Source organism: Zeus faber (assembly GCF_960531495.2).
Source record: "Zeus faber genome assembly, chromosome: 15".
Lineage (NCBI taxonomy): Eukaryota > Metazoa > Chordata > Actinopteri > Zeiformes > Zeidae > Zeus > Zeus faber.
In genome coordinates this window covers 26,577,132-26,594,899 of record NC_137194.1, presented here as the reverse complement: position 1 = coordinate 26,594,899, position 17,768 = coordinate 26,577,132, and the positions used below count along the sequence as shown (strand labels likewise).

Genomic DNA, 17,768 nt, shown 5'->3' with positions numbered 1-17,768 from the left:
CCTGGAAATCAGAATTAAATTAGTTTTACGTCTTTCGCCAAGTGTACTATTGTTACGTATTAAAGTTTAAAATGTGTTAAAACTAAATGTGTCTGTTTTGGTGACTTGGTTTAAGCATGTTACCCTCTACTGGAATTTCTTAGCAATTCATAAAGTTAATATTAGATAAACAATACACACCAATCAGCCACAACATTAGAACCACTGACAGGTGAAGTGAATAACATTGATCATCTCGTTCCAATGGCTCCTGTCGAGGGGTGGGATATATGAGGCAGCAAGTGAACAGTCAGTTCTTGAAGTTGATGTGTTGGAAGCAGGAAAAAGGGGAAAGCGTAAGGATCTGAGTGACTTTGACAGGGTCTTGTGGGGGGGGGGTTCTGTGTATGCAGAGGTGAGTATCTACCAAAAGTGGTCCAAGGAAGGACACCTGGTGAATATGCTCATCGATGCACGTGGGGAGTGAGGTCTAGCCCGTCTGGTCTGATCCCACAGAAGAGCTACTGTAGCACAAATTGCTGAAAAAGTTGATGCTGGCTATGATAGAAAGATGTCAGAACACACAGTGCATCACAGCTTGCTGCGTATGGGGCTGTGTAGCCGCAGACCGGTCAGAGTGCCCATGCTGGCCGTTGTCTACAATAGGCACGTGACCGTCAGAACTGGACCATGGAGCCATGGAAGAAGGTGGCCTGGTCTGATGAATCATGTTTTCTTCTGTATCACGTGGATGGCCGGGGTTAGGGTCCAGTCGGATCGAGCACCTGCGGGATGTGCTAGAACGAGCCCGATCCAATGAGCCCAACCTCACAACTTACAGGACTTAAAGGATCTGCCGCTAACGGGAGCTACACATTAGTGGTGCTTTTAATGTTGTGGCTGGATGGTGTAGTCTGGCTTGAGAAAGATCTGCATTTTAAGAAGTAAAAAGCTGTCTGTGTGGTAACTGAAGTGTGAATACTAAGTAGCTGAAAATTTAATTTGGACTATTGACAATTCCCTTTAATCGACAGTGATAAGCAGCTAATAACATTAAAACTCTGGTGTCTTACCTGGCACTACTCTTTTTATTCTTCAAACGACTGTTCCTGTGTGAATAATCTGTTGAACTTAAACGTCATAAATGTGCAAAAGGTCACTCGGAAGGTGTGTTTCACTTTGGAGGTATATTACTTCAGGATGTGCACGGTAATATTATTTGCAGTCTGCACTGCAACATTCACCTTCAACCTACTTTGACAAGTTTAACTGCAGATAAGATCAAAAGCTGAAGAACCGGCTTCCAAACACACACACACACACACACACCCACCATGTAAACACACATATTATTAATAAATATGTTTACTTGCAATGAATGCATGAATCTCCTTGTACCCATTGGAAATATAATTTACTTTATGTTAAGTTTACGAGTCATATGAGATGCCGTTGAATCCAATCTATAAAGCTTTCAGCATTTCCACCATTCAAACTGGTTTGGCCGTGAGCAGGCGATGACCTCATGGTGCCATGCTGGCCTCTGGCCACTAGAGGGCAGTGTAGCCCCAGCAGCTCAGCGGCTCTTGGAAGTGAAATGCCCCCAGTGACTCACCACAGCTCCTACTAGAGAGCATGAACCAGGACCCATGTTGTATTCATATTTGTCTTACTGTTGGCTGCAATAGATGTCTTTGACCTGGTTTTCCCATGTTTGTGTGTTAAAATATAAGACACATCCACCATGTTGCCCTCAGGGAGAGAGCAAGAATGAGTGAGTATTGCAACTGGCTGACGCAGTGTTATCTTCAAACCCTCAAATGTCAGTGGAGACAGATCAGTCGTTGATTGACATTTAAGAGCCGACGTCTTGCATTAACCACAAGGCACTCTTGTATTTACATTAGCAAACTGTCTCTTGAAACGTTTCAAGGTTTGGGGTGTTGAATACACATGCATTCAGTCTGAAAGGATGAGGTGTCACTTCAGAAGTACGATTGGCTGAGCAGAGCAACAGAGAGTTTGGCTCTGTGACTTGGAGTTCTTGGAGACAACAGAGTTGTGGGACTTGCAAGACGAGAGCTCTATCTGGCGTTAGACGCACCATAGAAGAAATGGTTTGCAGGCTTTCTGTCTATGAAAAATATACATTTCCACTGTCTTCCTCCCTGAATGCCTGTTGTCCCATGTGCGGTGCAGAACAGGGGAGAGTAACTGAATCATCGGCCCATTCTAAGTCAAAGACAAGATGGAGCACAGAATCAGTGTCAGTGAGAGGAAGGCACCAAGCCCAACTTCTTGCCAAACGTGCAGATTACAGAGAAGAGGAAGGCGGCAGAGAAAAAAGAGAGCGAGGGAGAGAAAGCAGGCAGATGGAAAGGGAAAAAGAGACAGACGTATCGATAGAGACAGCAGAAGGAATGAGAGAGAGAGAGAGAGAGAGAGAGAGAGAGAGAGAGAGAGAGAGAGGTGTGAGGAATAAAAGAGGAATCCCCCAGGCGGCCATTGCCGTAGCAACAGGCTTGTGCTGGTTGGTTGGATGTTTGGTTGGATGGTTGCTGGGTGGAAACAGGTTGTCGGATGCTGCATCATCAGAGAGGTGAGATGACAAGATTAGAGCAGCATCCACGCGGTTGTAGCCGGGTCATTCTCATGAAACCACTGTAAAGCATCTCCCAAATGAATTGATACACATTTTCACAGAGAATGTGAAATAATTCATTTAAATATTAAGGGACACAGCACCTGTTATATGGCCCACTTGGTTGTTTTGAACTATTATATTATTTTAGCCGTTTCCTATCAAAAATGTAATTACTGTACCGTACCGCAACCGTCTGGGCAATTGAAGATGACTGTTACGGTAATGAATGCACTTTATCTTAGCTTAGTGTAAAAAAGAGAGGACTAAGAAGGGACCATTCACTGTTTAGTTTCATTGGAAATTACAGAGTGAATCAAAAAAAAAATCTGATGAATGAATAAATATGCGCTTAATAAATATGCTTGTTTTTATGTGTAAAAATATGCGCAATATTTTAAGATTGGTAAGAAACATAGCTTTTGCTCACCGTGTGGACTTCAGATAGTAGGGTATCAGCAAAATGAAGACAATCGCAGATGCATTTAATGTTGTTAATTTGAGAATAGCTGCTTCAGGGATGTCAGGACTTTCTGTTCAGCTTTTCTGATGTTGTAGCCCCAAAAAGAATGCATGACTCATGATACACCCCCCCCCAATTTCATCTCGTTCATCCAAAAGGTCATAAACTTCAGTCAGTGCCAGAGGCTCAGTGCCAGAGGCTCCTCAGCACCCCCCATTGGTAGCCACCATGACATGAACACCAGAGGGAGTGCTGTTTAACTACTATTCACATTTACTGCTTCAGCTTGAAAAGAGACAGAGAGATCAATGTTTCCAAATTCCATTATCGGGAAAGCCCGGCAATAAACACAGACTGTGACGGGGATGATTATGTGAAATCCCCATTTATTTACCACATGGAGAAACGGCCGTGGAACCCTTAAGTCCAACTTCAGGCACCGCTGCCGTCCAATTGATGAGGTCTGCTGCTCGACCGGAACTAACTGTTGTATAATATATTTTAATCCTCCGTGTTTGACTTCCATGCCCTAGATGTAGCACCCACCACAGCGTGCATGATGGGAACACCTACTAATGTAGCACCTCTCTCTCTCTACGTCGTCCTCAGACGAGCCTTCCATCGGCCTCTGCTTGTCCATTATGTCCACTGTTCTTGTAATACACATGGACTCTGAACTCAGGACATTTTTTATGATTATTATTTTGAAAGCCCTGAATAATCCACAGCCAAATTCGTTGTGAGTGTAAATATGAACCTGATTCTGATAAACTTATAAGCTGTGTTGTAATACTGAGGAGCTTTCAGTACTTGTTTTAATAATATATAAACCCTGTTTGTGAGACAGTGCGAGGGTATGTGTATGTGCTTTTATCAATATAAATCTCTATTTCCTGTGTGTTTCCTTTCATGGCATTATCTTTCCCACCAGCCACAGAATTGATGGCATATTTATGTGAGACAGTGCACATAGGTCTGGCCTCCTTGGGTTGACATGCACAATGTTGAAAAACAGGAGAAAAAAAGGTGGAACAGTATTAAAATCTTACAGGACGGAGTGTTGGCATGGAGATATTTCTGTGCACACTATGGTGCATTGTACGTACGAAAGTTTGTTTGCGACATGTCTGCATTTGGTGTGTGCCTGTGTTAGCTTGTGCTTATGTATGGTTGCGGATGCCTGTGCATGGGAGTTGCATTGGTGTGTTGGTGTGTCCCAAGTTCCCATGTGTCCCCATGTGCATATGTAAAAACACTGCGTGATTTTATGCATGTGTGTTTGAGTGACTGTGTGTGTGTGTGTGTGTTCATGTGTGCCGCATGTGTGATCCCCTGTGCGAGGTGCCCATTTTTGCATGTGCACGTATTTGCACGCGTGCATATTTGCACGTGCGCGCGCTCACTTTGTGGGTGTTTGGCCCTTTAAAGGTTCCTGCAGGGCTGAGCGGAGTGGAGCATAACGGGAGTCGACATTATTTGGTTCTGTCACGTTGGCTCAGCGTCAGGCCTCACACTCTGTGGCCCAGGCAGACATGGACGCCAAGCGGATGCACCTGCACACACACTGCCACGCCGTGCGCGCACAGGACACACTCTGATGCACGCAGGGATGCACGCATCACACACCCATACACATACATAACAACTCACACACAAACACACACACACACACACACACAAACACTCATATGTGCATGCACAAATTCATACAATCACACATGCACATAAGAAAACAGGCAACACACCTGCGATTAAGATCACACCCAAACTCACACACGCACGCATGCACACACACACACACACACACACACACACACACACACACACACACACACACACACACACACACACACACACGTGAATTTGACTGAAAAATGAGAAGCCTTTAAGTTAAACACTGACACACAATGATTCAGTCTTAATTCATTCACCAGAACAATGTGAGACGATGCCTGAGTAAAACCTTTCTCCTCTCTTGCCGTGAAGGAGTCGCAGCTTGTGCAGCAACAGATCCACTGATGGCCGCACACATTCCTAGATCCCTACCCAGATGCAGCGCTCAACAGAGCACTGGGACGGGACCGCGGGAGAGGATAGTTAGGAGTTAGAGGATAGTTCGAAATTAGAGGATAGAGGATAGTTAGGAATTAATGGATAGAGGATAGTTGGGAGTTATTGGATAGAGGATAGTTAGGAGTCGGAGGATAGTTAGAAATTAGAGGATAGAGGATAGTTAGGAGTTAGTGGATAGAGGATAGTTAGGAGTTAGTGGATAGAGGATAGTTAGGAATTAATGGATAGAGGATAGTTGGGAGTTATTGGATAGAGGATAGTTAGGAGTTAGAGGATAGTTAGAAATTAGAGGATAGAGGATAGTTAGGAATTAATGGATAGAGGATAGTTGGGAGTTATTGGATAGAGGATAGTTAGGAGTTAGAGGATAGTTAGAAATTAGAGGATAGAGGATAGTTAGGAGTTAGTGGATAGAGGATAGTTAGGAGTTAGAGGATAGAGGATAGTTGGGAGTTATTGGATAGAGGATAGTTAGGAGTTAGAGGATAGTTAGAAATTAGAGGATAGAGGATAGTTAGGAGTTAGTGGATAGAGGATAGTTAGGAGTTAGAGGATAGTTAGAAATTAGAGGATAGAGGATAGTTAGGAATTAATGGATAGAGGATAGTTGGGAGTTATTGGATAGAGGATAGTTAGGAATTAATGTATAGAGGATAGTTAGGAGTTATTGGATAGAGGATAGTTAGGAGTTAGAGGATAGTTAGAAATTAGAGGATAGAGGATAGTTAGGAATTAATGGATAGAGGATAGTTAGGAATTAATGGATAGAGGATAGTTAGGAGTTATTGGATAGAGGATAGTTGGGAGTTATTGGATAGAGTATAGGAGTTAGAGGATAGTGAATGGTTAGAAGTTAGAGCATAGAGAATAGTTAGAAGATAAAGAACAGAGGATGGTTAGGCGTTGAGGATTGTTAAGAGTTAGAGGATAATTGGAAGTAAGAGGATAGTTAGAAGTTAAAGGACAGAGAATAGTTAGATGATGAGGATAGTGAGGAGTTAGTGGATAGAGAATAGTTAGGAGTTAGTGGATAGAGGATAAATATGAGTTAGAGGACAGAGGATAGTTAGGAGTTAGAGGATAGAGGATAGTTAGGAGTTGGAGGATAGAGGATAGTTAGGAGGTAGAGAATAGAGAATAGTTAGGAGTTTTAGGATATAAGATAGGAGTTAGTCGATAGAGGATAGTCAGGAGTTAGAGGACAGAGGATAGTTAGGAGTTAGTGGATATAGTATAGTCAAGAGTTAGAGGATAGGGGATAGCTGGGAGTAAGAGGATATTTAGGAGTTAGAGGATAAAGGATAGTTAGGAGATAGATGATAGAGTACCGTTAGGAGTTTGAGGATTAAGGATAGTTTGGAGTTAGTGGATTTAGTATAGTCAAGAGTTAGAGGATAGGGGACAGCTGGGAGTAAGAGGATATTTAGGAGTTAGAGGATAAAGGATAGTTAGGAGATAGATGATAGAGTACCGTTAGGAGTTTGAGGATTAAGGATAGTTAGGAGTTAGTGGATACAGGATAGTTAGAAGTGGGAGAATAGGGGATAGTTCGAAGTAAGAGGATAGTTAGGAGTTAGAAGATAGTTAGGAGTTAGAAGATAGTTAGGAGTTAGTGGATAGAGGTTAGTTAGAAGTCAGAGAATAGGGGATAGTTAGAAGTAAGAGGATAGTCAAGTGTTAGAGGGTAGAGGATAGTTTGAAGTTAGAGGATAGAGAATAGTTAGAAGTTAAAAGATAGTTAGAAGTTAGTCGATAGAGGATAGTTAGGAGTCAGAGGACAGGATAGTTAGCAGTTAGAAAAGAGTTAGAAATTAGAGAATAGGGGATGGTTAGAAGTAAGAGGATAGTTAAGTATTAGAGGGTAAAGGATAGTTCAATGTTAGAGGATATAGTATAGTTAGAAGTAAGAGGATACTTAGGAGTTAGAGGATAGTTAGAAGTGAGAGAATAAGGGATAGTTAGAAGTAAGAAGAAAGGAGTTAGAGGATAGTTAAGGAGGAGAGAGGATACTAGAAAATAGAGGATAGTTAGGAGTTAGAGGATAGAGGATAGTTAGGAGTTAGAGGATAGAGGATAGAGGATAGTTAGGAGTTAGAGGATAGAGGATAGTTAGGAGTTAGAGGATAGAGGATAGCTAGAAAATAGAGGATAGTTAGGAGTTAGAGGATAGAGGATAGTTAGGAGTTAGAGGATAGAGGATAGTTAGGAGTTAGAGGATAGAGGATAGTTAGGAGTTAGAGGATAGAGGATAGCTAGAAAATAGAGGATAGTTAGGAGTTAGAGGATAGAGGATAGTTAGGAGTTAGAGGATAGAGGATAGCTAGAAAATAGAGGATAGTTAGGAGTTAGAGGATAGAGGATAGTTAGGAGTTAGAGGATAGAGGATAGCTAGAAAATAGAGGATAGTTAGGAGTTAGAGGATAGAGGATAGTTAGGAGTTAGAGGATAGAGGATAGCTAGAAAATAGAGGATAGTTAGGAGTTAGAGGATAGTTAAGAGTTGGAGGAGAGAGGATAGCTAGAAAATAGAGGATAGTTAGGAGTTAGAGGATAGAGGATAGTTAGGAGTTAGACGATAGCAGATAGTTGGGAGTTTGGCTGCAAGTCTGTGACCATGCGACGCCTTTGTGTTTGTGTTTTGATTGTTCACCGGCATGTCTCTGTGTCAAGTCGTCCATGTATGCGTGTGCATGTAGGCAGCCATGCATGGCTTCATGCTGTGGTGTGTGTTTATGTAACGGGATGTTTCTGATGCGTGTCCATGTGCCTGACTGTGTCTCGGTGCTCTATGGCGTGTCAGCATTAATGTCATGCATATTTGTGTTAATGCAGCTATGTGCATGTGTGTGTGTGCGCGCATGGGGGGCTATGAGGTTGTGTGCCCTTGTGTGCATGCAACAAAATACATTTGTACATGTATTGGCTGTGTGTGTGTGTGTGTGTGTGTGTGTGTGTGTGTGTGTGTGTGTGTGTGTGTGTGTGTGACTAAGAACCCTGCAACAGCATTAGTTTGTTGATAATATGCATGCTCAACTGTGTGTATGTGTCCTATTGAACACGTGCACAAATGTGTGTATGTGTATATATTTTTCATGTTTATGCTTCATAAGTAAGCATTCCAATGTCTGAGTGCAGGCACATAGAGTGTGTGTGTGTGTGTGTGTGTGTGTGTGTGTGTGTGTGTGTGTGTGTGTGTGTGTGTGTGTGTGTGTGTGCCTGCGCCAGTCAGTCAGCATCTCGTCAGGCAGGCCTCAGTCACAGCCCCCCGGGGGGGGAGGCTGCCTACTGTGAGCATGAGCCATGATGATTGTCCCTGCTGGGTGGTTAGCACACACATACGCACACATACACACACATACACAACCATGCATGTGTGCACTCACAGAAAACCCAAACGCAGAGACACGAACACTGGTAGGCATTACCCACACATGCACGCACTAACATGCACACACACGCACGCGCACACAAAAAAATAGAAACGCAAAAGAGACTAAAATCATCACGGACACACAATATCACAAAATATTCTACACAACAAAAACACATACATTAAAGACACACACACACACACACACACACATTAACACACACATGCACAATTACTTTCTTGCGGTAACACATGGGGTCGTAAAATCACAGATCATGGCTCTGTATCACGCCAACAGGCTCGTTATCACATGCGCCTGCATGCACAGAGCTGAGTGATGCATTGTGCATGAGGCTTAAAAATAAGCATTTCTTTTCTTGATCCTTGTGGCTCAAAATTCAGCACACACTGCAGCTGGGATTCAATCATCAACATTGTTGGAGGAATACTCACACACACACACACACACACACACACACACACACACACACACACACGCAAACACACACACACACACACACACACACACTAACACACATACAAATATTTTCATTACATTTTAGGCATAAGGCGATATTGATGTCACAAGGTTGCGAAATGTCGAGCAAATAACTTCAAACTGTATGATTTAATTTCTCCTATTTACGATGTCATCAAGTTGTAAAAACGAAAATCTTGCCAGGATTTATAACCTGTACATCATAGAAAATATCTTGGGCAAAATGTAAAATAATTTCTTTAGCTTTTCTGGGCCAAAAAGAAAGATATATATATATATATATATATATATATATATATATATATATATATATATATATATATATATTGTGTGTATGTATATATATATATTTATATATTAGATTTCCTTTCAGATTTTGAGCTATTATTATTTATCTGATATGATAAGTATGGTATGATAAGTCCTCTGGAATAAAGAGATTAATATTACACTTCCAGACACAATTTAATATCTTTACTATCTTTAAACATTTCTTAGCAGCTCTGGATTGTACCAAATAGATTGCCTGCCTTAGAGGGACATTGCTCAAGTTTGCAATGGTGTATTGGAAATTCCCAGACTATTAAAACTCCCTAACAGAATATAAATCAAGTTGTATTCCTCTCATATTGAGATTCTCCACTTTAATAGACTCACTCTGACTGGGCTCTGTCTGTTTCCAGTGGGTTGTGAAGTCCCTTTCGCAGGACTGGAGCTGAGAGCCTTGGCTCGGAGCGATGGAAAAATCTGTGATTTTGATCACAGGGATCAAGCGGTAAGAGCTCGCCCTGCTGTAGCGTCTCTGAGCCGGGAACGCTGTGTTCAGGAAGGAACAAGCAAAACACATGCGTGTCTCTGCCTTGAAGAGATTGAAGGGAGAGTGGGAAAAGGCTGCGGGAGGGAGAGTTAGAAGGGAATGAGAGAACAGACAGCAAGTGAGTGATAAATTTAGTAAAGAAAATAATAATAAAAAATAACAGAATAGATGATGACTTCAGGGTTAAATGCAGGGGAATTTGGAGAGATAAAGAAAAGAGAGAGATGGGTGTGGCGAGAGGAGTAAGACAAGATACCTAAAGAGGGGTCTTGGGAAAGTGCCCAGTCGGGAATAATGATCGCTCAGTGTGGCTCTCACTGCAACTTGTCCTTTGGAGGAGTTTCAAGAACTGGATGGAGAAAAGACATGAAGGGAGCGAAAAAATGGAAGATGAGAGAAAACATCCTTTCATTCAAGAGGATGGTGAGTGTTGTTTGCATTTTGAAGCCATTTCATGCTCTGGCACCAGAAGCTCAGAAGGCTTGTGTTAAAACGGCAGAAAGGGATGCATGATTATCCGGGCCGGCACGCTCCCCCCGCCCCACCGTGGAATAAAACAACCTGTACATCATGTTCCGTCTCTACTCAATGGAGCGACTGCAACCTTCTGACCAGTCTGTTCAGTGAGTCAGCTATTTACATTGAGAAAATCCTCCACCTGGAAATGTTCTTTTGAGGGGGTCCCTACGTTCACTTCCACCCTCTGTCACATCAGTGGCGAGTATCCTGGTGTTGGTTCGCCCACGGTGTGGATCATACAGTACCACCCCATGTTCCCAACAGCCCCAGCCCCCAATCCTGTTTTCCCTCAGCATAAAAATAATTCTAATATCCAACAAAAATATATGATCTGTAAGCACTGTACCTGTTTAGTAGATAATATCTGAAATTATGTTTATAGGTAAAGCTGCTTCCGAAGATAATCATACTCTTATTCTATTCCAACACATTAGAGTGAACAAGATAGAACTCTATTCAGTGATATGAGGGTTTTGTCATGTTATTTTAATTGAACTTTGCAACACCAATTACCATGTAATTATGTAGATGAGCATGTATAATTATGACATATTTGTTTTAATATGCAGCATTAACAACCTTAGTTCCTTAATTACACTGAGGGCATATAAGGCCTTGGAAAGTTATGCCTAATGAATGACTAACTGCTCCCCAATTTTCCATTTGGGGGAAACATGAGGGGGGCAGCAGGAAGTCAGTCAGACTGCAGGCGGCCTTTATGTGATGTTGATGTGGTTCATGTTGTGGGATTTTTTTCTTATTTGTTCTGACAATCTCAGCAATCCTAATAACATGGCGCACATTATCATTCCTATGAAGCAACTGTGATAACAGTGCCATCGAAAACGGTCATTTGCGTTAGGTAAACAAGGATTTGAAATTCAGACCCGGTTCCCTCGCCCATCTTGATTGCGTTCTGGTGGCAAAAAAAAAAAAAAAAAAGAGTTACCAATCACGTGGTGGAAGGGTTCGTTCACTCCCTCGCTTAACCCTTTCCTCTCCTTGTCCATCCCTCTCTCCTCCACCTCTTCCTCCCCCCTTACGGTTCACTTGAAAGGTCCACCAGGAACTAATAATAGAGCGGTGTCAGTCAGTCTTGGTAGAGTCAAGGATATATAAATACACCTCCCTTCCTCCTGTGGGCAACTTCCTGGATGCCGGTGATGGCAGGAGCCAATGAGCTAAAGAGAGAAAGTGCGGTCGGCATGGCAACGCGCTCTGCGCAGCTTCAACTCGGGTGAAAAATGCAAATGTTATTCCCTAAGAGCAGCCCGCCGTCAGCCACTGCTCCCTCCCCCCCTCTCTCACTCCCTCTCCCTCTTTCTCTCTCTCTTTTAAGTTCGTATCCCCCGTCGCGCGGCGCACAAATGCTCCCTCGGGCGCTGATGTGTTCCTGAGTGTCTGTTTTACCCCGAAAACGTTGCGGCTGCTGTTGGGCAACGGCTGTCACCAAACAACGTGGCGAGCGGAAAGAAAGGGAAAGGACTTTCTGCATTTGGTGTGGAAGAGGAACACACCGCCGTACAACAACACTGTATATACCTATGTATTTATATTGTTAGAACCACCCACTTTACCCAGGAAGGCGAGAAGCTGAATATCTCAATCAGAGAGGATGGTGTCACCAAAAAGCATAGAATGTATAGAATAATGGAAGAACGAACGCTTGAAATGGAAAAAAAACATTTTGATAAAATGTCATAACTATCTCTGGCCATCCAAAAAGCAAAGCGCAATTATTAAATATAGATCTGTTAACATGCAATATATCTACAGATGAATTGTGGATACAGAGGTTTATTCTATCCATCTATCTATCCATCTGTCCCCCGTCCATCCATCCATCTATCCATCTATCCATCCATCCATCCATCCATCCATCCACCCGTCCACCTGTCCATCCATCTATCCATCTATCTATCTATCCATCCATCTGTCCATCTATCTACCGGTCCGCCCATTTATGTATTCATCCATACATCCATCCGTCAGTCTATCTATCTCTCTTTCTATACATGGATCTATATATCCATCTGTCTATCTATCCATCCACCCATCCAACCATCCGGCCATCTATCCATCCATCTATCTATCGATCCACCCGCCTGTCCATCCATCTATCCATCTATCCATCCATCTGTCCACCTATTTATCTATTCATCCACCCGTCCGCCCATCTATGTATTCATCCATCCATCCATCCGTCAGTCCATCTATCCATCTTTCTATCCATCAGTCTATATATTCATCTATCTATCTACCCATCCACCCTTCCGTCCATCTTTCCATCCATCCATCCATCCATCGATCTATCTATATCCATATATCTATCTTTCTCAACACTTAACAGCACAACTGTTTGTTTATGTACAGTATGTTTTGGAGGAAGGTGTCTAGTTTGTACGCATGCCTGTGCAGTTTACTGTCATCATAATAAAAGAAACAACAAATGATGCATAAATTAAAGAATATTTCTCCTCCTGCTGTGGTGCAGAACACACCACCCGTCTGACTGATCCAGATCAGAGAGGGTTAGCTGTTCATCCAGGCGATGGACCGGACCTGGCTGGTTTAACTCGGAGACCCGCTGGTTCCGTCCTAACCTGCTGGTCTCCTCTGCCTGTCTTTCCCACGCGCCATAACAACACAACCTCAAAATAGTCGCTTTCTCCCAGTTAGTGAATTAAGCGAAAAAATAGTGTAGGCAGAACAGAACGAATATCACTATGACAACGCCGCCGCTGCCTGATTGCTGCAAGATGCGATTCCCAGATGGTTTTGTCTGCAGATCTGTAGGAATGCAACTTTCTGCAGTAGACCTCAGCTAATGCTTAAACTAGTACACAAGTGGTTTTTAAAATACAAACAAGAGCCGTGCCTGAAGCCGAGGTTCACATGAATCATGTATGTACATTAATGAGATAACACACTTTGTCGACACATTTTCAGCAGGAACTCTGCTTAATTAATATATTATTTACTGCATTGGATTCATTTGGTTGGCCAATTAGTTAGATAACGACATAGATAAACACTCTCGCAAAGCAAATAGGACCTTTTACTTTATTACATTGCTGTGCAAAGGGAGCAGAGTCATTACTGTATGCCAATTACATGCTGTTTTTTGTGTTTGCGAATATTTAAGCTCACTGTGTGTGTGGGTGTGTGTGTTGTTGAAGTTGCAAGCTACAGCTGTCATAAATGGGTTTTATAATAACAAAAATAATAATAATAATTATTATTATTATCATTATTAATGCATATACAGTTTTTTAATGTAGTTCACATTGCACAACTAGATATTTAGACATTTAGATATCTATGTATATTGTGACTTCGGGATTCTCTTAAAAAATGTAATCTATGTTAATGGTGACGGATTGTGTGTAATCCCGTTAACCAGGTTCTCAGAATGTTTCTTCTTTTTCATGAGCTCACTGTAATGACAGAATTTCCTTACCATTGCAGATGAATTCGAACCTTATCTGATCTATTCTGAACTAATATTGTAGCCAGGGTAAGAGGGATGCATCTGGAAACATCTTTGGTCCTTCACATGCAAAAAGTTTGGACCTGGTGATATAATTAGTGCTAATTAGGGTGGGTATACTTTAAAAATAAGTAGTTCTGGCAGTGGGGGGTCCGACATGGCAAGAGTTACATTTTACAGTATTACAGATCACACAACAAAAAGGCTGGCTGACCAAAACCGGGAACATAAAATATGATTAAGATGTCTGTGTTTCCTTGGTCGCGGTCTGGTCCGCGGTCCGGTCCGCAGGCGTTGCAGTGACCCGCACCACGCGATCCCCACTGAAAGACTGAACAACACATAAGAAAACTCTCCCAGCCGGGTCCGGGTTCAATCAGCGCTAAAGAGGCTTATCAGGCAGACCCGGCACCGCTGCACCGCCACAGGAAGAAGCCAGCACCGTCACCTTCAGACCCCGGCTTGACCACACCCCCGCTTCTTCAAGATACCCCGTGTATGCTCCACTATACCACTGCTTCCTCTGACTCCAGACATGGGATTTTAGGAGATTATACAGCTGCTTCTTCCTTCCTTCTGCTGCTTTACGTGTATCTTTTATGTGTATTGAGTGTATTACTGTGACCACTTCCATGTTGAGATCTGAAGTTCTGAGTGAAAAATGCATTAAAATAACAAGTATAGATGTAAGTTTGACTATATATATTCTATCCATTATGTTCAGTGTTTACTACTCAGTGGGTGAGAATACAGAAAGTTCCAGACAGAAAGTTGCATTTTTGAGGAACAGAGTGAGTTAAAGTTTGCTCGGCTTGGGGCATTGCTCTTAATTTAACTTTCAGCCACTGAACCTGTCTATTTTGTTCTTTGTTTGGAGAAGGATGCGGCATTCAGGCTTCACTTCGTGACACGTTTGTTCAATTGTCCATGAGATCCCTTCAACATTGATTTTATTTGTCGATGGGTGAGATTGTTTTGGCAACCGAGATTTCAAAATGGTCTGATAGACTGGTCGATGGCCTCAGGAGGATGAACGGTGAATGCTTTGTCCTAAAACTGGCCAGATCGAATTGGCAAAAGGAACCTTTTAAAGGAACCTAAATACTATAAGAGTACATTTCTGTGGCGGTGACCATCCTCTTCACCGTGACCGCAGGTGCTAAGAAGCTGACCAACAAGGCGGCGCTGTGGTACGTGCCATGCTCTCTGAAGAACGTGGAGGAGATCAAGGACGTGCCTCCCATCACGGTGGGTGGCTGAATCACCGCAGGACCAAGATTTCTGTGTGATGAAAGTTGTTTTTGCAAATTGATGTAGACGTAGTTAACGGCGTATGAGGCTGTGTTTTCCATTCATGTGGGATTGTGATTAAGTCTTTCATGTGTGTATTCAGTATGCCAGTCCAGAACTAGAGGAGGAGGGACGGAAAAGATACGAAACCCAGAAGGCTCTACGACAGAGCTCCAACGAGAGGAGTGACGAGGTGGTGGCTCCTCCGCCCAACCCAGGTAACCCCACCACCCCTCCCGCTGCAGAGACCTCACGATAAGCCTAAATACAGAACAGAGACGAGGACGGAAAGCTGATGTGCAGTTTCACGGACACATCTTCACTCCTACGTGGATTAAAAGATGCAGCAGATTTATGGGTTGAGCTCTTTTTACTAATCCAGGGTTGCCATCTTTCAATTTTCAGTTATCCTGACGTGACAGGGGCTATTTTGTTTTTACTTTTGTGATGTTTTGTTTTAATTGTTTTTTTAAAAAGAGTGATAATTAAAGGGTGGACTCACCCTTCTCTGCTCAAGATTAAGTCAAAGTATTTAGATTGGAATGTTTTGGATGTGATAAAATAAATCAAAATAATTCAAATTTACGTCATAAATAAATACATTTTCATATAAATCTAGTAGATTGGCTTTAATGGAAGTAATTTCTTTATGGATAATTGGGCGCAACAAAATGTATATAGGTTTTCACTTATATAGTTTCACTTATGTACTATAGACGTTTTTCCAATCTTGCACTGGTGCATAATGGAGGAAGTTAAAGGACAGTCCCACTCCATTTCCAGTCCATTTCCCTTCTTAGATTGAAGTTAGAATGAATTACGTTGTTGGTTAAAAATGAACCTTATTCACGATATGGCCAAAAATATTAGCACGATAAAATATTTCATACCATTCGATATGGATATTTATCACGACATATATATAGAAATTTACCTGAGAAACAGATGAATCTGCAAGCTTATTTTCATTTGCTCTGCAGAGTAGGTCTGGCTACCCTCCCAATCAAACAGATTTCCACCCGACCATGCCAGGGTCGGGCCAATCACAACCGTTTATCTAATATGGGGCGGGTTTGATATGATGACGATGCAGAGTTGAGCCATTGACGCACCTTACCAAGATAGCTGCTGCTGACGTGGAATGCTCTGTTGTATTCACTATCACGACATTATTAAACGAACTGGACAGTATATTTTCTCCGTCCAGTAAAAAAAATGTTCCAACAAAACTTAGCAGCATTTAGTGTCCTCTTTTTTTGTCAAAAAAAATAACAATGAAAAGTGAGGGGAAAAAAATCAGAAAATAAAATGCTAAGAGACTGACAGAGAAAGTCCCCATTACCCACGGTGCTTGTTTGGTTCCATAAGGGAACGGAGTCAAATATAATAACCTACATCTAAAATAAAAACACTGTTTTGTGGGACGATCACGGGTGCCCCATCGCCTGTTCTCACGCAAAGTCGGTACCATCAGAAACCCTGCAGGACTATTTTAGATTGGGGACTAAAACAAACGTAAGCTCCCAATAAAACAAAGGGGGGGGTGAAGCCCCCAATGCCCATGTAGTGCACACGCAAGTATATAAAAATTTGGTTTCAAAATTGTGAAAAAAAGGCAGTTCCCTCTGTTCTGAAATGCTGGGGGCGTGTCCGCTGAAGACGATGAAATCACACCCAATCGCGTTAATCATGTTCAACTTCTTTACTTGGAGTAAATTCCATGTTTAAATGTTCTGTGGAACCCAGTCCTGTGTCTCTGGTTTCTCACCTCAAAGTGCCGCTGTCTGGCTGTGGGACTCCCCGCTCTCCGGTGCCCCTTGCTGGCTCTTCTGCAGGTCGGGGCTCCACAGCCTACTAGCATGCAGCTAAGGCTAATGTAAAACCAAATGTCAAAACTAACGGGACGGTTCTTTTTTGTTCCGGGCGTCCGTGGCATGATTTCACAGTCTCCCTGAAGATGCCTTGTACTCCAGGTGTTTATTCCCAAAACAGCGTTTCATCCTGAACTCCGGGCTGTTTCACCACCGATACTCCGTTTCCGAGGATCCGACCTGGTGTTTATATAGTGTTAGGTTAGGGGCCATGCTGATTATGACCACCCTACATCTTCGAGATTTAGTCCCGCCCAAAAAAACTGGACCACAAAAATGATGAGAAATAATTGAATGGTCTACCCTGTAACTCGACATTGTTCACAGTCTTTTCATATATTTTCAGCAATTCCTTTCTAACATGTATAATGTGTTGAGAAACAAATCACTGAATTCACTTTACAGGGGCTTTAAGTATTACACCTAAGGGGTAAAATGCCAGCTGCGGGATGTATAACCATTTATTTTGTTCAATATGAACCTGGAAGCGCTGTGGAAATGTGTACAGTATATCCAAACACCCTGGATCATTCCAGTACCATTAGACAAAACCATGGCACTGTTTCTGAAAGCAGATAATTTCACATAGCAGGCAGATATTTATGTGTTTATGATTTAAATGTGTATTATTCCTATCACCCGCTTGAGATGGAGCAAGGAAAGGTAAGAAGGCCGTGTGTCCGTGCAACTCAGTAACCTGAAGCATGTGTCTGAGTTACAGTGGTGTGGGTGAATGGCTGTTTGTTTTCAGTAACAA

General features: G+C 42.4%; 1 protein-coding gene across 3 annotated transcripts in view; it reads left to right on the top strand.

Moving 5' to 3' along the window:
- acot7 (acyl-CoA thioesterase 7) overlaps positions 1-17,768 on the top strand; it is a 77,952-nt gene that overhangs the window by 12,184 nt on the left and 48,000 nt on the right. For 2 of the 3 annotated variants that reach the window (XM_080015032.1, XM_080015033.1), the window contains exons 4-6: positions 15,007-15,098; positions 15,244-15,358; positions 16,916-16,975. In XM_080015032.1, the coding sequence (XP_079871158.1) occupies positions 15,007-15,098; positions 15,244-15,358; positions 16,916-16,975 (267 nt within the window). The remainder of the gene's footprint in view (positions 1-15,006; positions 15,099-15,243; positions 15,359-16,915; positions 16,976-17,768) is intronic. The other variant, XM_080015034.1, reaches the window with a different exon arrangement.